General features: G+C 39.8%; 1 protein-coding gene across 4 annotated transcripts in view; it reads right to left on the bottom strand.

Annotated features, from left to right (window-relative positions):
* The window catches only part of Npc1a (Niemann-Pick type C-1a), a 133376-nt gene that overhangs the window by 71636 nt on the left and 36524 nt on the right, over positions 1-25216 (bottom strand). For 3 of the 4 annotated variants that reach the window (XM_053782007.2, XM_053782005.2, XM_070089994.1), the window contains exons 2-8: positions 18868-19042; positions 13371-13583; positions 11482-11771; positions 9465-9663; positions 6324-6437; positions 5794-6011; positions 2988-3089 (exon numbers count right to left, since the gene is read on the bottom strand). In XM_053782007.2, the coding sequence (XP_053637982.2) occupies positions 2988-3089; positions 5794-6011; positions 6324-6437; positions 9465-9663; positions 11482-11771; positions 13371-13583; positions 18868-19042 (1311 nt within the window). The remainder of the gene's footprint in view (positions 1-2987; positions 3090-5793; positions 6012-6323; positions 6438-9464; positions 9664-11481; positions 11772-13370; positions 13584-18867; positions 19043-25216) is intronic. The other variant, XM_053782006.2, reaches the window with a different exon arrangement.

The following is a 25216-nucleotide window of genomic DNA, read 5'->3' as shown; positions in this document are numbered from 1 at the left end:
ATTACTGAGAAACAATTAACCCCAGAGGGTTAGCCACCCAGGATAACCCAAGGAAGTCAGTGCATCATCGAGGACTGTAACTTATTTCCATTGGGGTCCTTAATCTTGTCCCCCAGGATGCGACCCACACCAGTCGACTAACACCCAGGTGAACAGGAAAAAATGCCTGGAACTAGTGCTCATATTGGTGAATTTAAGGCCAGCAAAGGTTGGTTTGAGAGATTTAAGAATCGTAGTGGCATACATAATGTGATAAGGCATGGAGAAGCTGAAAAATTCCAACCCCAACAAGTGGTCAATTGTGACAAAACAGGCCTGTTCTGGAAGAAAATGCCAAACAGGACCTACATTACTCAGGAGAAAAAGGCACGCCCAGGACATAAGCCTATGAAAGACAGGCAAACGCTCATGTTTTGTTGTAATGCTAGTGGGGATTGCAAAGTGAAGTCTTTACTGGTGTATCACTCTGAAAATCCCAGTGTTCAAGAAAAACAGCATCTTATCACTCATCAATACTCTTCAATACAGGCAAGTGTCATTTTATTATTTATGTATTTATTGTGCACGTCTCATTGTTTTCTTTGTAGGGAAATGTATATTGCATGTAAAAAAATATTTTTTTTTTTTAGTACTTTTGGCTGTCTGGAGCAGATTAATTGGATTTCCATTATTTCTTATGGAGAAAATGAAATTGGCTAACAATAAATTCGGCTAAGGACAAGCTCTCTGGAACAGATTAAAATCGTTGGTCGAGGGTCCACTGTAGTTGTGGATGAGTGGAACAAACTCCCGAGTACCGTCATAGAAGCTAAAACGTTGTATAGTTTTAACCCTTAAACGGTCCAAACGTATATATACGTTTTTTTCAACATCTGAAAGTATATAAAAGAATGTAGATCTTTTTTGTTTTACATTTGAAAATATGTAAAAAAAAGTAGATCTACTTATGAAGCACTATGAATTTGAATGTCAATCTGTTTGGACCATTTAAGGGTTAAAAAGTAGGTTAGACAAATACATGTGTGGGTGTGCGTGGATGCGAGTTGGACCTGACTAGCTTGTGCAACTAGATCTGATGCCATGCTCCTTCCTTAAATGGATGTGACCTGACCTGACTGGGTTGGGTCAATGACTTAATCCAGAGACTTGGACCTGCCTCGCATGGGCCAGTAGGCCTGCTGCAGTGTTCCTTCTTTCTTATGTTCTTATGTGTATAATGTATGGTTTGAAAGTTTTAGAAAGTTCAATTGTTATGACAAAGCTTTCTGGTCAGCTTTACCTAGTACTGTAGAGGTAAATTATGCCAAGACACTTATTATGGATCTAGGCAGTAGGTTGGTAGACAGCAACTGCCCAGGGAGGTACTACCGTCCTGCCAAGTAAGTGTAGAACGAAAGCCTGTAATTGTTTTACATAATGGTAGGATTGCTGGTGTCCTTTTTTCTGTCTCATGAACATGCAAGATTTCAGGTACGTCTTGCTACTTCTACTTACACTTAGGTTACACTACACATACATGTACAAGCATATATATATACACACACACCTCTGGGTTTTCTGCTATTTTCTTTCTAGTTCTTGTTCTTGTTTATTTCCTCTTATCTCCATGGGGAAGTGGAACAGAATTCTTCCTCTGTAAGCCATGCGTGTTGTAAGAGGCGACTAAAATGCCGGGAGCAAGGGGCTAGTAACCCCTTCTCCTGTATACGTATATTGCTAAATGTAAAAGGAGAAACTTTCGTTTTTCCTTTTGGGCCACCCTGCCTCGGTGGGATACAGCCGGTGTGTTGAAAGAAAGAAAGACTAATTATGGAACACTTGAAAGACTCCAGTACACTAATCACCTGCAATACAGTAATGACAATTCTAAATCCATATTAACACAAGAATTACAAACATGTACTTGAGCCCAGTAGGCCCACACCAACCCCCTCTACATTCATCCATTACAAGAAGAAAGCACTAATACAATGTATGGCAAATTATACTGTAGTAATTTTTACTAAGTACAATAATGATGATAATAAAAAGTTTCACAAATTTGGAGGTGTCTGGAATGTAGTCCCATTTTTCCCATACAATCCTCACTTTCTTCTTTCAACACACCGGCCGTATCCCACCGAGGCGGGGTGGCCCAAAAGGAAAAACGAAAGTTTCTCCTTTTACATTTAGTAATATATACAGGAGAAGGGGGTATTAGCCCCTTGCCCCCGGCATTTTAGTTGCCTCTTACAACACGCATGGCTTACGGAGGAAGAATTCTGTTCCACTTCCCCATGGAGATAAGAGGAAATAAACAAGAACAAGAACTAGAAAGAAAACAGCATAAAACCCAGAGGGGTGTGTGTATATATATGCCTGTACATGTATGTGTAGTGTGTCCTAAGTGTAAGTAGAAGTAGCAAGACGTACCTGTAATCTTGCATATTTATGAGACGGACAAAAGACACCAGCAATCCTACCATCGTGTAAAACAATTACAGGCTTTCGTTTCACACTCACTTGGCAGGACGGTAGTACCTCCCTGGGTGGTTGCTGTCTACCAACCTATTACCTACAAATCCTCACTTTATAAAATGTTATTTCATACTTGTGCTAATTTTCAAGAATGTAACCTGTGTTATGAGAGATTACTAGAAGTATATATAATTACATAATGAAGCTGAGACTCACAAAGTGTCAAGATGTTACAGAGAGAAAAAGCAAAAAAAAAAATCCTAATACACAATTAAGAATATGAAAAATAATGAAATGATGTGGAAGTCAGATACGCAAACAGTGCTAAGAGAGTAGCCCACAAACTATGCTAGCCATAAATCAGATGCCTTTACTTTAAAATAAAAATGCTTTTGAAGAGGTAGTCGTTACCTCTCAAAAATATGGAAGTCTTGGACAAAGCCTAACTTGGGATGAAGTATGGCAACCTTGGATGGGAAGCAACAACTTAAGATGAACCTAGCTACTAAATATCAACTTAGCAAACTGACCTCATTAGTAATGTAGTTCTGAAGTTTGAGGACCTCTGCAAGAAAGGTTTTGTTGAACACTGGTCCCCATATCTCTTGTCCATCCGGAGATTCATGAGTAACCTGAAGAACAATGTTGAAAATATATTTTATTTTCTCTCAATTCAACAAATCAAACTTACTATCATAAAGCATTTAACCCCTTGACTGTCGCAACCCCCAATCCTGAGGTGTCTCCTGGTGTCGCAAAATTTAAAAAAAAAAAAAATCTTATGAAATGATAGAGAATCTTTTCCCCGATTGTAATGACAAAAAAAAAAAAAAAAAAAAAAAAGATTTGATAGAAAACTGACAGAATTATGCTCTCGCAAAGTTGGCAACTTTGGTGATATTTACAAATCGGCGATTTCGCCCACTTTGAGCCCTATTTTCGGCTAATTCCATTGTTCCAGTCGACCAAACTCATGGCTATTTCTTTAGAACTCCGTTTTTTCTATCGACTGAGTACAAGAAACTGCCCATTTATCAATTTCAACTACCCAATAACGTGGTCAAATTTGTAATTAGGCCAATTTCACAAAAATTAAAAAATATGACAATTTCAAAATAAGGTCCAGAATGAACAATGCAGACATTCCTGGCTCTAAAATAACATTTTCTTTGTTCATCAGTCATGTCTCCAGGCCCCTCTGATATTACTCTTGCTTTCTATTTCGAATTTTTATTCAAACAAAAAATAGAAGATTTACTGTTATGCAGACTACTGCAATACTGTAATAATTGTACAAATAATGTCAACCCATTCATGACTGCATATTATAATGGCTACTTGGACATTTATTCGACAATGACATCATTTGTTTACTTTTGAACATCAGCAAAAATCAAACATTTCCCCTAATTTGAGCTCCATTTTTAGGTTCTTTTTATAGTAAAACCTATCAAAATCACCTCTATTTCTATAATATGTTTTTCATTCTATCAAATGAGACCAAGAAAACAAGAATACAACCATAAATACTATACGAAAATAGACCACAAAGTCGGCATTTTAATTAAAAAAAAAAAGGAAAAAAAAAAACAACGGTCGGAGTTTTTTTTCTCATTATGCACTGTGTGCTCCAGGATTTTTTTTATGTGGTGCACACTGACCACCCAGGCCCATTCTCTCACCAGCTTTCTCCTGCTTGATTTGAAGCTGCTAGAATTTATGAGTGTATATATACGTCAAATACGGTACCTCGTAAGATGTATATATACGACCAAAACAGTCAAAGGGTTAAAACTAATTTTAATCACCTATAATGTAAAAAATAATTTTATAAAGCCACACAGAGGGAACAGAGGCATAGAATTGATAGTTTTTTTTCTCTTAAGTTCTAGCATCACAATTTATTTTTTTTTTTTGGCAGGTTTGTAATAGTATCAATATGGAAAGATACAATTTTCATGCCAGTTGGTTAAAGTGAAAAAAATTATATATGGCATCACTCTGGTCCTAATCTACCATATTTATAATTTGTAAATATCCCAGTTGACATTACTTGCTAAAATATGCCTTAATTTATTCTCTCCATAAATATCACACAATGTTGACCCTTTTTAGACAAAAAAAAATGTATATAAAATATAAAAAATTATTCTTAAAAGTAGTGATTAAATATGCATAAAACAAAACCTGCATTCAATTATGATGTTTTGTCAAGGGCACATGTAGAAGTATGTTATCTACACCATATTCCCCCCAAAATGGCTATCAATACGAGTACAGACTGCAAAGAAGACTGCTGCCAAGGCTGGTGAAGCAGCAGATTCTGAGGTGTTGCAGGTAGATTCTACTGCACAGAACAGTGTTATCAAAGGGTACTCTTCATAAATAATTAATTTTTATGAGGAAAAAATGTATACAAGAAAAGATAAATACATAAATCAATACACAAATCACTTGCACTTAAGAGACTTGAAATTTATAACGACATTTTGGTCTGAAATGTTCATGCCCCTGGCTCCTACTGCCTTATGTCTATCCAATTACAGCTATTTTTTTTTTTTAACTGCCCAGTATTAAATAATATCCAAAATAAAAAAACTTACCATCAGTGAATTAAACTATTCACTAACCATTTAGCCTAACTTAACTTCAATCCAGGATATCATAAATCTTTAATAAAAATCTTAACATCAAGCATACTTTCTCTCACAATAAATAGTTTGCTATTTTTAATAAAACATTATATTATCTATTGCTCCTCTCTCTTAAATAATGGCTTTAATCTAACATTTATTACTTCTTTCTCTTGAGTACTGGCATGAATCATACTTTAATTAATGATGAACTTATAAAAACTGATTAACTTAAAAAAATTTTTTTTTTTTATTAGCTTCAGTTCTCTCCAGAATGATATGCATACAATGGTAGGTAGCACTGTACTAATCAAAATAAAAGTCAATAAAAATTATACCAATATTGTACCATATTCACAGTAAATAATTCTGGAACAATCAATAACTGGAACAATCAATACATACTTTTCTACCCTTAATTTCATTTTATCAATCTACTAATATTTCTCCACTCAAATGAATAGACTTAAAGAGGTACAGTGGTACCTCAAGTTTCGAACAGCTCCCAACTCGAACAATGTAAGTGTATTTTTGGGGGTCTGAAACGGACTAATCTAATTTACATTATTCCTTATGGGAACAAATTTGTTTGGTATCGGCACTCGAACAGCCTTCTGGAATGAATTAAGTTTGTAACCCGAGGTACCACTGTAATTACATCGAAGTAACTAAGTGTGTATCCCCACTGTCCAAATGAACCAACCTTATCCACTCCAACTGGACGAATAATGAGCATTTCTGTACGGTAAAATGGTTCGAAGCTTTTGTCAAAGAACTCCTTTTCAACACGTGACCTAGAGTTGGGGGCAGCCCACAGTTCAACGGGATCTGTGGTCACATGAAGGAACACAATGCCAGCCGACAGTCCGACTGCTATAGCCATTCCCACAAGGAGCACAATCCATGGATATTCAGCACATACTAGAAGGAAAAAATTTACTACTTACTTCATATAAAAACACTAGTTTGTCATAAAAAAATTCAGGCTGTCACCATAAAGATTTCATCCTGGATGCTGACTTGTACAATTATTATTAGTAGTATCATCAAAAAGAAGCTCTAAACCTGCCAACTTGTATGAGAAATCAAAATATGCTTCATTACCTTTTAAAACATCTCTAAACAAGTCGGTAAAGTTCCATAAAAAATAAAGAATAAGCATATAATGGCTTAAAAATTTAGAGTGGGCCTTGTTATGCAGAATACACAAATACAGTAGTACAGTGCTCTTACCTGTACCCCAAGCTGTGAAGAACTTTTCTAGGATATCATCAATCCAAGAACCAGCTTTTTCTAAGCAGTTTGGTTCTTCTGCCCATGATGGCCCAGTAGAGGTATCAACTGCTACTGAAAATTTAATAACATTAAAAGGTGTAGCACAAATGATACATATAATGCAATCCTAAAAGCATTTGTGTAGATATACAGTGGACCCTCACCTAACCAACGCATCGCATAACGTTAAATCCGCCTAGCGATACATTTTAACGCAAACATTTTGCCTCGGCTAGCGCTAAAAAACTCGCTCAACGCGATTCATTCGAGACGCGTCCACATGCAGCCTGAGCCCGCCTCACTTGTTCCGTGGGTGCCAGTGTTTACAAGCCAGCCACCGCGGTCGCTTCCAAGCATACAATCGGAACATTTCATATTATCACAGCCTTTTTAGTGATTGCACCTGCAAAATAAGTCACCATGAGCCCCAAGAAAGCATCTAGTGCCAACCCTACAGTAAAAAGGGTGAGAATTACTATGGATATGAAGAAAGAGATCATTGCTAAGTATGAAAGTGGAGTGCGTGTCTCCGAGCTGGCCAGGTTGTACACAAAACCCCAATCAACCATCGCTACTATTGTGGCCAAGAAAACGGCAATCAAGGAAGCTGTTCTTGCCAAAGGCGCAACTTTGTTTTCGAAACAGATATCGCAAGAGATAGATGATGTTGAGAGACTGTTATTGGTGTGGATAAACGAAAAACAAATAGCATCTCTCAAGCGATCATATGTGAAAAGACTAGGAAGTTGCATGAGGATTTAAATAGAAAAATGCCTGCAACTAATGGTGATGTGAGTGAATTTAAGGCCAGCAAAGGTTGGTTTGAGGGATTTAAGAAGCGTAGTGGCATACATAGTGTGATAAGGCATGGTGAGGCTGCCAGTTCGGAACACAAAGCGGCTGAAAAATATGTGCAGGAATTCAAGGAGTACATAGATAGTGAAGGACTGAAACCTGGACAAGTGTTTAATTGTGACGAAACAGGCCTGTTTTGGAAGAAAATGCCAAGCAGGACCTACATTACTCAGGAGGAAAAGGCACTCCCAGGACATAAGCCTATGAAAGACAGGCTTACTCTGTTGATGTATGCTAATGCTAGTGGTGATTGCAAAGTGAAGCCTTTATTGGTGTATCACTCAAACTCCCAGTGTTCAGGAAAAACAATGTCCTCAAGGCTAATTTGTGTGTGCTGTGGAGGGCAAACAGTAAGGCATGGGTCACTAAGGACTTTTTCTATGACTGGTTACACCATGCATTTGCCCCCACTGTGAAAAATTACCTAATTGAAAAGTAATTAGACCTTAAGTGCCTTCTGGTATTAGACAATGCTCCTGGTCATCCTTCAGATGTGGCAGAGCAACTTTCTGCAGAAATGAGCTTCATTAAGGTCAAGTTTTTGCCTCCTAATACCACTCCTCTCCTGCAGCCCATGGACCAGCAGGTCATTTCCAACTTCAAGAAACTGTACACAAAAGCTATGTTTGAAAGGTGCTTTGTAGTGGCCTCAGAAACTCAATTGACTAAGAGAGTTTTGGAGAGATCACTTTAGCATCCTCAATTGTGTAAACATTATAGGTAAGGCTTGGGAGGAAGTGACTAAGAGGACCTTGAACTCCGCTTGGAAGAAACTGTGGCCAGAATGTGTAGACAAAAGGGATTTTGAAGGGTTTGAGGCTAACCCTGGGAATCCTATGCCAGTTGAGGAATCCACTGTGGCATTGGGGAAGTCCTTGGGGTTGAAGGTTTGTGGGGAGGATGTGGAAGAGTTGGTGGAGGAGGACAATGACGAACTAACCACTGATGAGCTGCTGGATCATCTTCAACAGCAAGAGGCCAGACCTGAGGAAACTGCTCCAGAGGAGGGGATAGTGAAATTGAAGAAGTTGTCTACTTCAAAGATTAAGGAAATGTGTGCAATGTGGCTTAAAGTGCAAACCTTTTTTGGTGAAAATCACCCTCACACAGCTATTGCAAGCCGTGCTGGTGACTATTACACTGACAATGTTGTGAAACACTTTAGGAATGTCAAAGGAACGGGAGGTACAGGCCTCTATGGACAGATATGTTGTGCGACAGAGGTCCAGTGACTCAAAGCTGGTCCTAGTGGCATTAAAAGAAGGGAAGTAACCCCAGAAAAGGACTTGCCACCTCAAGTCCTAATGGAAGGGGATTCCCCTTCTAAACATTAATACCATCCACAGTCTCCCCTCCTCCCATCCCATCAATCATCACCAGATCTTCAATAAAGGTAAGTGTCATGTAACTGTGCATGTCTTCTTCCGTTTGCGTGTATTAAAATTAATATTTCATGTGGTAAAAATTTTTTTTGTTCATACTTTGGGGTGTCAGGAACGGATTAATTTGATATCCATTATTTCTTATGGGGAAAATTAATTCGGCTAACGATAATTTCGCCTAACGTTGAGCTCTCAGGAACGGATTAATAGCGTTAGGCGAGGGTCCACTGTATACAGGAGAGCCATGTGTTTCAGCATCCCTCTTTTGAATGTAACACTATTTTAATGATTTTTCAATTGAGCCATTGTTCACTATGTTCAGTGCTTCCTCTGCTTTTCTGCTATTTTCAGCCTTGCATGTGCAACTGTTCTCCATGGGGAAGTGGAACAGAATTCTTCCTCCGTAAACCATGCGTGTTGTAAGAGGCGACTAAAATGCCGGGAGCAAGGGGCTAGTAACCCCTTTTCCCGTATAAATTACTAAATTTAATAGAAACTTTCGTTTTTCTTTTTGGGCCACCCTGCCTTGGTGGGATATGGCCGGTGTGTTGAAAGAAAGAATAAAGATGTGCAACTGTGTGCATGTGTGGGGTGTGGTGTGCGTGTGTGCATGTTTTGCAAGTGTGTGATCATGTGGGAGGAAGGGGTCAGACAGACAATCTACATAGATAGTATTTCATCACTGAAATATAAAACACTAATTTTCTGAAGTTCAAAGCTGATTTTTGTACATTTATGGCAAAAACTGATTTACACACTGCTTGTCTGCAATGATTTATAAGCCAAAATTGTAAATTTTGTCTAAAATAAAATATATATTCAATATATGCCAGAAACCAGTACCCACATTTTTTCCACTTACTATCAACGCTTTGAGAGCGGCACGAAAGACACACATAAACTGTGGCAAATACTGATGCAATAAATAGGAAGACGAGTGCCATGACCAACTCCAGTCCATCAACTCCAAATATGATGAATGGTTGTGGCAGTGGAGGGAGAGGTGGTGGTTTAGGACACGACGCCTCACAATCCAAACAGCTACATGCTCGAGAGTTATTCTGTGCATGAAAGTGGTTAACAAAATGATACACCAATTATTTAAATCAAACAGTATAATCACAATCATGGGCTTTTTTCTGATTTTTTTAATGATAATTATTGTAACCACTCAACTAATATTATCAAGCAGGCACTCATTATCTTATTCAACGACCAACTGAATCTAATACACCCACCTGGCTTGCATATGCACCATACTTCCCAGCTCACAACTATAGTGTACTCCCCTATATGTGGTTGCAGGGGTTGAGTCTCGGCTCCTGGCCCTGCCTCTCGCTTGCTGCCTGCCAAATTCACTCCTTCCTAGCATTGTGAGCCCTATTGTACCTCCTCCTCAAACTATGGATGGAGTCTGCCTTTACCACTTCAAGGTCATTCCAACTACTGACCACCCTGAGACTGAAGAAATACTTCCTGACATCCCTGTGACTGTCTAGCTTCATGCTGTACCCTGAGTGTCAGTAGTACTGTGTATCATACTGTTATATCCATTACTTTATAGATAGGTTCAGTGACGAGCTGTGACATCACAAGTTCCTCACACGAGCCATAGGCCACAGTGTTCCTCCCTCGGTTCCCGTAGACCTACAGACTGGGCAAGGGCTGGCATCTGGGCTCATCACTTCTCACCATATTATATGCTACCAAGACATCCAACAAGTGTATTACTTCTCCCAGAATCTCCGTATCTTTTGTTCTCCAGGTTCATTAGATTCTTTTGGCCTTTCCTTACAGTTTATATCATTTAGCTCTGGACCTAGTCTTGCTGCATACTTCTGCACTTCCTCCAGTTTCTCAATTAACATGCTTCCTCAGGTGTGGGTTCCATACCAGTTTTGCATACTCCAAGTTGGGCCTGGCATATGTTGTATAAAGCATCCTGAATAAACCATACCACGGGTGGGGTTAGAACCCGCGATCAGAGTCAAAACTCCAGACCATCGTGTTAGCTAACGTGACAGTCTGGAGTCTTGAGACTCTCTGAATAACTGTTGAATTTCCTGAAGGCCCCACTCAAGAGCTGCTAGGCAAGCATGTGACTACTATGATGTCTAGATTTACCTCAGTTATTCATGCTTTCAGCTCGTCACTCTTATTGGATAACCCATCTGTGTTGGTGTACCACACTCCTAGCCTGCTTTCCCTTATCATACGCAAGGTTGCATTGTGTACTCCCTCTGCATGATGTCTAAGCATTAAGAAAAGGCAAGAAATAAACCCATGGTTTCAGAAGATCCAAGTGCAGTAAATAATTAAGTGAAAATTCATTTAACCAGCTTATATTTTTTAGGCTAAATTGCAGTGATTTATTTTTTAGAAGAAGACAAAACATAAGAGAACCTTCATCATTATATAGTTTCAGATTTTAAATAAAACAATCATAAATAATTAATTTAGATTTTGAAAATCTTGCTAAAAATACCATCAGCATTCCACTGAGCTGCAGGGGTAGGCAAACTTTTCAGTGCAGGGGAAACATTCAGAAATTTATTTGAAAAAAACAAAAAAAAAAAAAAAAAAGTAACTCAGTAAGAGAAAAACGTCAGCGAGAATGATGACTCTGACTGCAGTCATTTACCAGTTTGTATGTGACTTGATCTTGGCAGGCTGCATGAAAACCTTTGGCAGGCCGCATGCAGCCCACGGGCCATAGTTTGCCCACCACTGATCTACTGGATAATCACTAACAAAACAGACATGTATCACACCATTAGTGTAATGTAGTCAACCAACAGCATCAAGTGAAAAAAAAAAAAAAAGCTACAATATAACGAAAGGAGAGTTATGTTGTGGTTTTTGGATCACTTGATACTTACAGATACAGCTGAGTTGCAGGGAATGATGTTCTTGGTGAAAGGTTTAAACGTTGAATTAGAGCTTTCTTGATACACATAATCAATCTGAAATGGTGCATATCCATTGGATACAGAGCCCATATATTCAAACCAACGTTGACCTGTGCAATAATATTGTCCCCAATGTCCACACATTAATGACATTGCTTTTTCATTGGTTGATGGCATAGCAACATCTTTGCATGAGGAGAACACACCATCTACAAATTTTTTGGTGACATGCACTTCAAGGTCAGTGATGACTGGTTTCTCTGCAAGTAAAAAAAAATCAGCACACACTTGACATTTTTTACCTACTAATGCAGGGAAAAATTGGTTCCATAGAAATATTTTACAGCAACAACAAAACAGAGTGAAATCCAAACATTATATTTAAATAAAATAATGGCAGCTGCAAGAGCCCTAATTCAAGACCCAAAGTTAATCAATTTTATGGACATTCCCCCACAAACAGCAATAGCCAGCTATTTTTTTTTAATTTAATGTTACATAAAAATTAGGGGGTAATTAAAATTGAATAATTATTGCATACCAACAATTAATTGTTACCAGTCATTAACATAACTGAAAATTTTTAACCCTTTGTCTCTCTCAACATGGTTGGACAATCCTAAAAGCGAAACATTCACCATTATTCATTCAATATCTGTTTTGATAGAAGAGTGCCGACATCACAATTCAAATAACCCTTTGAACTAAAACATCCCCACCCATCTTTCAGAGTGTAGGCACTGTACTTCCCACATCCAGGACTTAAGAGACAGTGTAACTGGTTTCCCTAAATCCCTTCACAATGTTACCCTGCTCACACTCCAACAGCACATCAATCCTTGAAAGCATGCCTTCATTCACTCAGATTTAACAAACACATGCTGGATGCTCAAGCCTCTACCACTTACCATCCCCTTTATACCTTACCTCCAACCCTTCATAGGACAACCCCTACCCCTCCTTCCACAACCACCCTTCCAGATTTCTGCACCTTCTAGTTCATCCTATAGCATTGATATTCCATATGTACATTTTAATCACTGTAGAAACTATGCAGAAAGCATTGTTCAGTATATGACAGTCTACTCAAAGAAAGCAAAATATGTACAATAGTATGTCCTATACTGTACTGTACTTCACAGAAATGTTAAGTTTCTTACTCCATACATCCATAGTTATATATTAAATTATGTACATACTGAATAGTATATACAATATATATGTATGTATTTACATATAATATAGGTAGTAGGTTGGTAGACAGCAACCGCCCAGGGAGGTACTACCGTCCTGCCAAGTGAGTGTAAAACGAAAGCCTGTAATTGTTTTACATGATGGTAGGATTGCTGGTGTCCTTTTTTCTGTCTCATGAACATGCAAGATTTCAGGTACGTCTTGCTACTTCTACTTACACTTAGGTCACACTACACATACATGTACAAGCACATATATACACACCCCTCTGGGTTTTCTTCTATTTTCTTTCTAGTTCTTATTCTTGTTTATTTCCTCTTATCTCCATGGGGAAGTGGAACAGAATTCTTCCTCCGTAAGCCATGCGTGTTGTAAGAGGCAACTAAAATGCCGGGAGCAAGGGGCTAGTAACCTCTTCTCCTGTATATATTACTAAATGTAAAAGGAGAAACTTTCGTTTTTCCTTTTGGGCCACCCCGCCTCGGTGGGATACGGCCGGTGTGTTGAAAGAAAGAAAGATTTACATATAACTTGTGTTTATGGGGATGGAACTCCAGCTGTAAAGCATGTCACTACAATAATGATTTAATGATTAACATTCCAAAATAATGGGATCCCATTATTTATCTCTTAAAAAATCTTCATGAAGTATCAGCTTCACTTACGAGTGTCTGTGGCATTCTTGATTTCCTTGGGGAACATGAAGTTGCTCTGGTGAGGACTGCAGGTCATATAGCAGTAGATCTGACGAAAGTTTCTCACGCAAGTAGGACAGCGCTGCAGCAGGCCCAAACCTATATTCATCTGTCCAACCATTGCAGTCAATTGCACAGAGTCACAGCAAGTGCTGATGTTGGAAGCTGGGTTGCCTGAAATTACTGTAACAGGTATGAAGCATTTCTCAGTAATGTAGAATTGTACAGTAGATGAGCCAGAGACTGGTCAATGATCCCATGAACGATTAATAAACAGATATGTAAGTGAACATAGATAAGAGTAAGGTGATGAGGGTATCAAATGATTTAGATAAAGAAAAATTGAATATCACTTTGGAGGAGGGGAGTATGGAAGAAGTGGATGTGTTTAGATATTTAGGAGTTGACTTGTCAGCAGATGGGTTTGTGAATGATGAGGTTAACCACTGAACTGATGAAGGAAAAAAGGTGGGTGGTGCACTGAGGTATCTGTGGAGACAAAAAACACGTTATCTATGGAGGCAAAGAAGGCAATGTACGAAAATACAGTAGACCCCCGCTTTACGATCAGCTCCCAATGCGACCAATTATGTAAGTGTATTTATGTAAGTGCGTTTGTACGTGTATATTTGAGGGTCTGAAATGGACTAATCTAATTCACAATATTCCTTATGGAAACAAATTCGTTCAGTAATGGCACCTGAACATACTTCTGGAATGAAATAATATCGTAAGCCGGGGGTCCACTGTATAATGGTACCAACACTCTTATATGGGTGTGAAGCTTGAGTTGCAAATGCTGCAGCGAGAAGGCAGCTGGAGGCAGTAGAGATGTCTTGTCTAAGGGCAATGTGTGGTGTAAATACGTATTATGCAGAAAATTCAGAGCGTGGAAATTAGGAGGAGGTGTGGAGTTACTAAAAGTATTAGTCAGAGGGTTGAAGAGGGGTTGTTGAGGTGGTGTGGTCATTTAGAGAGAATGGATCACAGCAGAATGACTTGGAGAGCATATACATCTGTAGGGGAAGGAAGGAAGGCAGGGTAGGGGTCGTCCTCGAAAAGGTTGGAGGGAGGGGGTAAAGGAGGTTTTGTGGGCGAGGGGCTTGGATTTCCAGCAAGCATGTGTGTGTGTGTGTGTTAGGATTGACTGGAGATGAATGGTTTTTGGGACCTGACGAGCTGTTGGAGTGTGAGCAGGGTAATATTGTGTGAAGGGATTCAGGGAAACTTGTTAGCCAGACTCGAGTCCTGGAAATGAGAAGTTGTACAATGCCTGCACTTTAACCCTTTCAGGGTCCGTCCCGTAGATCTACGGCTTTACGTTCAGGGTCCAAACCGTAGATCTACGCCATGAGCTCAGCTCACTCTGATAAACTGTGAGTGGTACATTTGGGCCTAGATATGAGAGAATACATCTATGTGGTATGTGTGCACCACATAAAACAGATCCTGCAGCACACTGTGTATAATGAGAGAAAAAAAATGAAATCATGATTTTTCGATTAAAACAGCAACTTTGCAGTGTTTTTTCGTATGTTTTTTATAGTTGTATTTGCGATTTCTTGGTCTCATTTGATAGAATGGAAGACATATTACAGAAATAGAGATGATTTTGATTAGTTTTAGCATTGGAAATGGCTTGAAACTGAGCTCAAAGTAGCGGAAATGTTAAATTTTTGCCGATATTCAAGAGTAAACAAACGACCTCACACATCTAATACACGTCAGCTGGTGGGTCTAATATACATTCACAAATATGGTGATGATATTTATACAATTATTACAGTATTGCATAAGAGTAAATCTTCTATTTTTTGGTGTGAATAAAAATTCATTATGTGAATAAAAAATCAAAATGGAATTTATTTGTAAAGCCTCAAAACATAACTAATGAACAGAGGAAATGTTAGTTTAGTGCCAGGAATGCCTACATTGTTCATTCTGGACCCTATTTTGAAATTGGAATAATTTGAACTTTGTGTTAAATTGTCCAAATTAACAATTTCCGATCACTTTATTTTGTAGTTGAAACAGTTGACTTGGCGATTTCTTGTGCTCAATCGATAGAATAGAAGTAATACTAGTGAAATAGCTAAGAATTTGGTTGATTGGAATAATGTAATTGGCCTAAAATGGGAGTCAAAGTCGGCAAAATCGCCGATTCGTAAATATCGCTGACACATCAAAATTCGCGAGAGCATAATTTCGTCAATTTTCCACCAAATTTCGTACTTTTTGTTTTATTACCTTCACAGAAAGATTCTCTACTATTTCATAAGAAAAAATAACAAATTTTTTTTTTGAAAATTCTTGGACACTGGTGCGTGACTCCAGATTTGGGCCTTGGACCCTGAAAGGGTTAAAGGAAGGGTTTGGGATATTGGCAGTTTGAAGAGACTTCTAAACTGTCGTATATGAGTGCCTCTGCAAAGACAGTGATTATGTACGAGTGAGGTAAAAGTGCTGAATGATGATGAAAGTAGTGGTACCTCGAATTTTGGCCATAATTCTTTCCAGACGGCTGTTCGAGTGCCGTTACCAAACAAATGTGTTACAATAAGGAATGTAAATTAGCTTAGTCCATTTCAGACCCCCAAAAATACACTTACAAAAGCACTTACAAAAATACACTTACATAATTGTTCAAGTTGGGAGCTGTTTGAAATTCGAGGTACCACTGTACAGTGGACCCCCGGTTAACGATTTTAATCCGTGCAAGAGGGCTCATCGTTATGCGAAATAATCGTTATGCGAATGAATTTTCCCCATAAGAAATAATGGAAATAAAATTAATCCGTGCAAGACGCCCAAAAGTATGAAAAAAAATTTTTTTTACCACATGAAATGTTAATTTTAATACACACAAACTGAAAAAGGCATGCACAATTAAATGACACTTACTTTTATTGAAGATCTGGTGATGATTGATGGGATGGGAGGAGGGGAGAGCATTATCTTCTTACTGTTTAGAAGGGGAATCCCCTTCCATTAGGACTTGAGGTAGTAAGTCCTTTTCTGGGGTTACTTCCCTTCTTCTTTTAATGCCACTAGGGCCAGCTTCAGAGTCACTGGACTTCTTTCGCACAAGATATCTGTCCATAGTGGCCTGTACCTCTCGTTCCTTTATGACTTGCCTAAAGTGTTTCACAACATTGTCAGTGTAATAATCACCAGCACGGCTTGCAATAGCTGTGTGAGGGTGATTTTCATCCATGAAGGTTTGCACTTCAAGCCACTTTGCACAGATTTCCTTAATCTTTGAAGTAGGCAACTTCTTCAATTTCTCTCTCCCCTCCTCCGAAGCAATTTCCTCAGGTGTGGCCTCTTGCTGTTGAAGTTGATCTAGCAGCTCATCAGTGGTTAGTTCTTCATTGTCCTCCTCCACCAACTCTTCCACATCCTCCCCACTAACCTCCAACCCCAAGGACTTTCCCAATGCCACAATGGATTCCTCAACTGGCACAGGATTCTCAGGGTTAGCCTCAAACCCTTCAAAATCCCTTTTGTCTACACATTCTGGCCACAGTTTCTTCCAAGCAGAGTTCAAGGTCCTCTTTGTCACTTCCTCCCAAGCCTTACCTATAAGGTTTACACAATTGAGGATATTAAAGTGATCTCTCCAAAACTCTCTTAGAGTCAGTTGAGTTTCTGAGGTCATTACAAAGCACCTTTCAAACAGAGCTTTTGTGTACAGTTTCTTGAAGTTGGAAATAACCTGCTGGTCCATGGGCTGCAGGAGAGGAGTGGTATTAGGAGGCAAAAACTTCACCTTAATGAAGCTCATGTCCCCATAAAGTCGCTCTGCCACGTCTGTAGGATGACCAGGGGCATTGTCTAACACCAGGAGGCACTTAAGTTCTAATTTCTTTTCAGTTAGGTAATTTTTCACATTGGGGGCAAATGCATGGTGTAACCAGTTATAGAAAAATTCCCTAGTGACCCATGCCTTACTGTTTGCCCTCCACAGCACACACAAATTATCCTTGAGGACATTCTTTTGCCTGAACGCTCTGGGAGTTTCAGAGTGATACACTAATAAAGGCTTCACTTTGCAATCACCAGTAGCATTGGCACACATCAACAAAGTAAGCCTGTCTTTCATAGGCTTATGTCCTGGGAGTGCCTTTTCCTCCTGAGTAATGTAGGTCCTGCTTGGCATTTTCTTCCAGAACAGGCCTGTTTCATCACAATTAAACACTTGTTCAGGTTTCAGTCCTTCAGTTTCTATGTACTCCTTGAATTCCTGCACATATTTTTCAGCCGCTTTGTGGTCCGAACTGGCAGCCTCACCATGCCTTATCACACTATGGATGCCACTACGCTTCTTAAATCTCTCAAACCAACCTTTGCTGGCCTTAAATTCACTCACATCATCACTAGTTGCAGGCATTTTTTTAATTAAATCGTCATGCAACTTCCTAGCCTTTTCACATATGATCGCTTGAGAGACGCTATCTCCTGCTATCTGTTTTTCATTTATCCACACCAATAAGAGTCTCTCAACATCTTCCATCAATTGCGATCTTTGTTTCGAAAACACAGTTGAACCTTTGGCAAGAACAGCTTCCTTGATTGTCTTTCTGGTGCCCACAATAGTAGCGATGGTTGATTGGGGTTTCTTGTACAGCTTGACTAGGTCGGCTATACGCACTCCACTTTCATACTTATCAATTATCTCTTTCTTCATCTCTATAGTAATTCTTACCCTTTGAGGTGTAGGGTTGGCACTAGAAGCTTTCTTGGGGCCCATGGTCACTTATTTTCCAGAAACAGCACCGAAAATACTGTAATAATACGAAATATTCCGAGTGTATGCTTGGATGTTACCGCGGAGGCTGGCTGGTAAACAATGGGACGGAGCGGCACATGTGAGGCTGGCTGAGGGCACATTGGACGCGTCTCAGACGAAAATCGGTATGCGGGTTTTTAATCGGTATGCGGGGCAAAAATTTTGCGATAAAAGTAATCGTTATGCGGAAAAATCGCTATGCGATGCCATCGTTATGCGGGGGTCCACTGTATTTTCTTTTTGGAGATTTTCTTTCTTTTAGGGTCACCCTGCCTCGGTGGGAGACAACCGATGTGTTAAAGAAAAAAAATGTATAGTTCACATATTTCTCAGAAAAGCCTTGCCTTGAAAAGTGACCAAAAATGAAACAAAGTTTCATTCCGATTTCCCAAATATTTTCAAAGGAGTTTTCTTTCTCAATAATTTATATTTGTAACATTACACCTATACATATTTTTAGTTGATACCATTTACAAAGAAACCTGGATATACAGTAGTTAAGAGGATCCCGGTATATGTAAACCGACAAAATGCAACACTGAAACACTGAACTGATAAAGCTCCCAGTAGCAAAATATTTCCTACTAAAATATGAGTGTTGCAAAATTGTCTTACTGAGATACTAACATGGATATAGAGTATAACAAAAATGACAGGTTGATGCACTGTTTAACTCACATATATCAGCAACCAGCTCTGGACACACACTGGTCAGGATGGTCTTGGATGCAGGATCCAAAGGCTTGGGAGGACCATTGTAGGGACAGTTGGCTTTTCCGTGAGTGAATGACTCTGGGTTAGTGCCACACTGTCCATACCACACGCATCTACCACCTGCCTTGTCACCCACAACCTGTGCAAACACAAAGGAATAATTATTAAAAATGGAGAATAATACAAAATACAGTGGTTATTACAATTCAAATCTAACTCTCAATTTGGAAATTGAAACTACAAATTTTGGTTCATCTTGGACCATTGTCACTTGGCAATAATGGTTACAGTCAAAATGCATCACCATCCAGTTTCCACCTGCAACTTCTGGGTTAGATGTGAAAGATTTATTATAAAGACTTTGCCACAAACCATACAGAGCATCATCCCCTTTGTAATGTGTATCTACTTTTTGCTTATACAGTAGTATGAATCTGGAGCATGTTTCTAATTTCACTGAGCCTATGCATCTTCAAGGACTGTCGTATATTATACAAGGCACTTATGCACTTCCATCCAATAGGTAATAGGCTGGTAGACAGCAACCACCCAGAGAGGTACTACCATCCTGCCAAGTGAGTGTAAAACAAAAGCCTGTAATTGTTTTACATGATGTCCATTTTTCTGTCTCATGAACATGCAAGGTTTCAGGTACGTCTTGCTACTTCTACTTACACTTAGCTCACACTACACATACATGTACAAGCATATATATACACACACACCCCTCTATTTTCTTACTAGTTCTTGTTCTTGTTTATTTCCTCTTATCTCCATGGGGAAGTGGAACAGAATTCTTCCTCCGTAAGCTATGCGTGTTGTAAGAGGTGACTAAAATGCCAGAAGCAAGGGGGCTAGTAACCCCTTCTCCTGTATAAATTACTAAATTTAAAAAGAGAAACTTTCGTTTTTCTTTTTGGGCCACCCTGCCTTGGTTGGATACGGCCAGTTTGTTGGAAAAAAAAAAAAAAAAAAACTTATGCACTTCCATCTTATCCCCCCACATTCATTCTTTGCCTTTCAAGAGTGCATGATCAGTTCTCAACTTATCAAAGTAGGAAGTATTTCTAACACAAGGGATTAACTGCCATCCTTTTCTTATGTAGCACATTTATATCCATTCTGGGAAATGGATACCAAAATTGCCCTGTATAGTCTACACAAGACCTTTCTAACAATACATATACTGTACGTAATGTATTGTATAGACTCCATCATAGGACCTTGAACACGTGTCTTATTAGATACCTGTACAGTGGACCCTCGGGTAATGATTTTAATCCGTTCCAGAGAGCTTGTCCTTAACCGATTTTACCGTTAGCCGAATTAATTTTCCCCATGAGAAATAATGGAAAACCAATTAATCTGTTCCAGACACCCAAAAGTATTAAAAAAAAAAAAAATCTCACATGAAATATACAATTTCCTACACAGAAAACAATGATACATGAAAAATAAATACTACATGAAGAATAAATGACACTTACCTTTATTGAAGATTTACTGATGAGTGATGAGATGGGAGGAGGGGAGATGATGGAGGTGTATTATTGTTTGAAAGGGAAATCCCCTTCTATAAGGACTTTACCAAGTCCTTTTCCGGGGTTACTTCCCTTCTTTTTTTAATGCCACTGGGAACAACTTGACAGTCACTGAACCTCTGTCATGCCAAAAATCTGTCCATAGAGCTCTGTGTCTGGCATTCCTTTAAGATTTTCCTAAAATGGGCCACAACATTGTCATTGTAAAAGTTGCCAGCACAGCTTGCAATAGCTGTGTCAGGGTGATGTTCTTCCATAAAGACTTGCACCTTTGTCCATATTGTATGAATGTCTTTAATCGTTGAAGAAGGAACTTCCTCTATTTCTCTCTTCCCTCCTCTGAAGCAATTTCCTCAGTTGTGGTCTCTTGCTGTTGCAGTGCTCTTGCAGCTCATCAGTGGTTAATTCTTCATCGTCGTCGTCCTCCAACTCTTCCACATCCTCCCCACCAACCTCCAACCCCATGGACTTCCCCAATGACAATAGATTCCACAACTGGTATAGGCTCCTCAGGGTTAACCCCAAACTCTTCAAAATCCCTCTCTTATACACACTGTGGCCACAATTTCTGCCAAGCAGAGTTCAAAGTCCTGCAAGTCACTCCCTCCCAAGCCTTACCTATAAGGTTTATGCAACTGAAGATACTAAAGTGATCTTTCCAACACTCTCTTAGGGTCAATTCAGGGTCTGAGGTCACTTCAAAGCACTTTTGAAACATTGCTTTGGTGTACAGTTTTTTGAAATTTGAAATGACCTGCTGGTCCATGGGCTGGAGGAGAGGAGTGGTATTAGGAGGCAAAAACTTCACTTTGATGAAGCTCAACTCCCCTGCAATTCGTTCTGGCAAGTCTGGAGGATGAGCAGTGGGGCCAAACACAGACGTTTTGCCATCCAGTGGCTTTATCAATACAAATTTCAGGACATAACTTGAAGACAGTAGAGCTATATACAGAAGACGAGGTAATCGGAAAAAAGAAAACAGGCTCAATTCCTTAGATAAAGAGCGCTTCACTGACATCAAGGCTCGAGACAAAGTCAAGCATGACATGTGGTCACTTGTCTATAAACATCACGTAAGATCAGGTCAAGAGGATGCCACAGCCATGACTTTACTACTCCCATGCCGACTTAACTATGCCTTAGGCGTTGCATGCTCAGTTCCACATTCCGGACTCTACCTGTACATCCTACCTGTACATCCTTCCCAGTGTTTCCCTTACCACTTTTGCCTTCAGAATCAAGTAGTAAATAGGCTACTTGGGGTAAGTACCACACACATACGCAGCATAAAAACTTAGTTTCCATACTGTATGTATACCTTTTACTTGTAACGTGTTGGTGGGTGGCATCCTGGGGGATGATAGTATACTTCCAATAAGGTTGTGCTTTGAAATGGGTTAATTAATGTAAGAAAATATCTCTTAGCCTGTAAATTCAACGCCATGATTAGCCCATTACAGAAGCCGAGATTGGACCCCTGCAACCACATTTAGGAGAGTGCAGTCTCTCGCAGCCGACTCTACTACTAGTCTTGACCCTAGACTGCCCACTGACAGCACTCACTCCGAACATCTGGTCCTAATTAATCTCCCAGCCAACTGTCTTTCACTCCCTCCGCCAACCATCATCCAACTCCCCAAGTTAGCCACGACATACTCTTACCACCACCATCCACTTAACCATCCACCAACAGTGGGATGGGGGAGGGCGAGATTGGAGGATAATATACATTAATACCTTGGCTTTTTTACCCCCACAGACAAGTTTGAATTGAGAAAAAGAACAGGTAGGCCTTGAAAGCTGTTCCCCTCCTTCCTCACGACAGGTGGGCCTTGACAGCTGTTCCCCTACTCCCACCCAAGAGGTGGGCCTTGAGAGCTATTACCCTAATCTCACCCAACAGATAGGCCTTGAGCGCTGCTCCCCTTCTCCCACCCAACAGGTGAACCTTGAGAGTTGTCACCCTCCTCCCACACAACTAGAGAGTTGTATTCCCTCTTTTTACACAAGGACAAAACGAAGTTTTACAATATTGGCGCAGAAGAGGAACATTCGCCGAGGAACCTGTTAGGTAGGTATGATTCCTTACAAATATTTCTCACATTTTATTTTGGCTGCAAACGTTGTTTTTAAGAAGTCAGACAGGTTAAAACCACTAATACAAGTCGCAATATGGTTGTTATTTCATTTTACAATCCACAAATTAAAAACTACTGTATAATAATCCGAGACGGGCTGAAACGCAATTTTTACTTCATGGTCAAATAATGTTTGTGGGTTAGTTATGGAAAAAACTAACTTTTAAAAATCCCCCCGGTGCCACAAATATTGACTCACAAAATCGCATAGCACGACTGCAAACACCCGTTCTGTGATTTGATTTGCCAGAGCTCATATCTACTGAACAGATACACAAATAACCCGCACATGGGAGAGAGAAGCGTACGACGACGTTTCGGTCTGACTTGGATCATTCAAAAGACACGCTAACACAACAGAGTTTGGTTAGGTAAGGTTTGTCAAGAAACAGCACAAGTGTTTCCTGACGCGGGTCTTAGTCTTACAATGACCCGCAGCTGAAGCTTGTGGTCATCTGACCGAGGCCTTCCGCTGGCTTACCAGTATCTTCTGCTTCTATCAACCTTTCTGTACTCGACTGAAGAAGCCTACTGTGTAGGCGAAACGTTTCGAAATAAAGATACCTAACTGTTGCATATGTGTCTTACCTAACAATCTGTCGGTATTTCATACCATTTTATGTTCATTAGGTTGTGGGTCATTGGGCTAATCCAGGGGATGGGGTCATTGGGCTAATCGGGGGGGGGGGGGGGGAATGGACCTGCTCCGCATGGGTCAGTAGGCCTGTTGCAGTGTTCCTTCTTTCTTATGTTCTTAGTCATGAGAGGGGGTGATGTATATTTATTGCGTCGAGATGCACATCCACATTCAGTAACCTCAGGTCTATAATGAAAGGCGCCAAGTGCTTTACCACTAAATCTGTCATAAGTGACAATGTGTTTTCAAGGACAGGGTGCAAGAACTAGTTTGGCAAGAGTTATGGATGAATGGAACAAACTCCCAAGTAGCGTCACTGAAACAAGAACTTTGGATTGCTTTAAAAACAAACTGGACAAATATACGAGTAGGTGTAGGTGGGCGAGAGTTGTACCTGCCTAACATGGGCCAATAGTCCTGCTGCAGTGCCCCTTATGTTCCTAAGCATGGCCACAGCTTTTACAATAGTTTTAAGCAGTCGTTATAAGCGGGTCATCATATGATAAGAATTGCGTCACTTACCTCCTCCCCCCCATGTATAAGGTACAGAAATAAAATGTCTACAGATATGGAAGACCTCAACCAGAGGTAACTCAAAGCTGCATAATATTTAACAAGTTCAAGAGAAATGACAGCACTTCCTGAGCACCTTGCTCTTATCCTGCTCCAACTATGTCAACACTTTTCTGGCTAACCCTGACTCATCCTCACACCCCTACACAGCCACACCCACGGCTCGTGCATGCCGTTATTAATTTTGCCGTTTAAAATAAGAACATAACATAAAAAAGAAGGAACACTGCAGCAGGCCTACTGGTCTATGCGAGGCAGGTCAAGCTACTAGGTCAGTTGAAAAACGTATTTTTGATACATGTAATAGGTTTTAATATACTATGTTAATGTTATCGTGGACACCCCTATTCATACTGATTTACTCCGTCCACCAATTTGAACAGAGGCAACTTATCTTGTGATAAATTAGACACATGTGCAACTCTTGGGTATCTTTATTGAGGAAACGTTTCGCCACACAGTGGCTTCATCAGTCCATACATAGGAGAAACTTGAAGAACAGGAGGAGAATGAGGTAATCAGTCCCTCAACTTGAGTCGATGTGTTCAGTCCATCAATCTTGAGTAGAATACGGCATATGAGCGGAGAAGCAGCTTATAAACCGTATGGCAGGAGAGGTGCAGCAGTCATAGGTGGTGTTACATTTGTTCAATGTGGAAGTGGGTCGTGCCCAAGAATTAGGCAAGCGAAGAATTCCTAAGTATTAAGATCTCAAGAAGCTGCAGTGTCTGACAGGTTTGTCGATGAATGGTTGAGGGACTGATTACCTCATTCTCCTCCTGTTCTTCAAGTTTCTCCTATGTATGGACTGATGAAGCCACTGTGTGGCGAAACGTTTCCTCAATAAAGATACCCAAGAGTTGCACATGTGTCTAATTTATCAACATGTCGGTTCTCTGAACCATTCATCGACAAACTTATCTTGTGATGGAATATGAAGACTTTCTCGCATAAACCCAGGATAACCCAAGATAGCCAAGCAGTGGGATTTGTTTTCGTCTGGGTCATTCCTATCCTCTCTTAGGTACCTTGTTTACTGTTGTATAATTTACACAGAAACATTAGTGCTTTTCACGAAACACTGACATTAATAATTCGCTTTCACTACCAGTTCTCAGCCTCTTTTCTTTTACCACGTCGGCTGTTTCACGCTAAGGCAGTGCATCTCCCCCCCCCCCCCCATACAAACATTTACCATCATTCACTGAATAGCCGTCTTTCCTAAATAATACGGACATTACAATTCAAATGATCCTATGAAATGCAATAACCACACTTTCCAGAATGCAGGTCGATTTACTTTCCGCCTCGGCTAACCGGTTTCTCTGGTTCCCTTTTAGCTATCTTAATTGTTTACGGACAATTCAAATCTACCGTTATCGTGATAAATTTACAGTAAAATTAGACAATGTAGGGAGGTCCCA

The sequence above is a fragment of the Cherax quadricarinatus genome, chromosome 30, assembly GCF_038502225.1.
Source record: "Cherax quadricarinatus isolate ZL_2023a chromosome 30, ASM3850222v1, whole genome shotgun sequence".
Lineage (NCBI taxonomy): Eukaryota > Metazoa > Arthropoda > Malacostraca > Decapoda > Parastacidae > Cherax > Cherax quadricarinatus.
The sequence above is the reverse complement of the archived record's forward strand: the minus strand, read 5'-3'. Positions and strand labels throughout refer to the sequence as shown.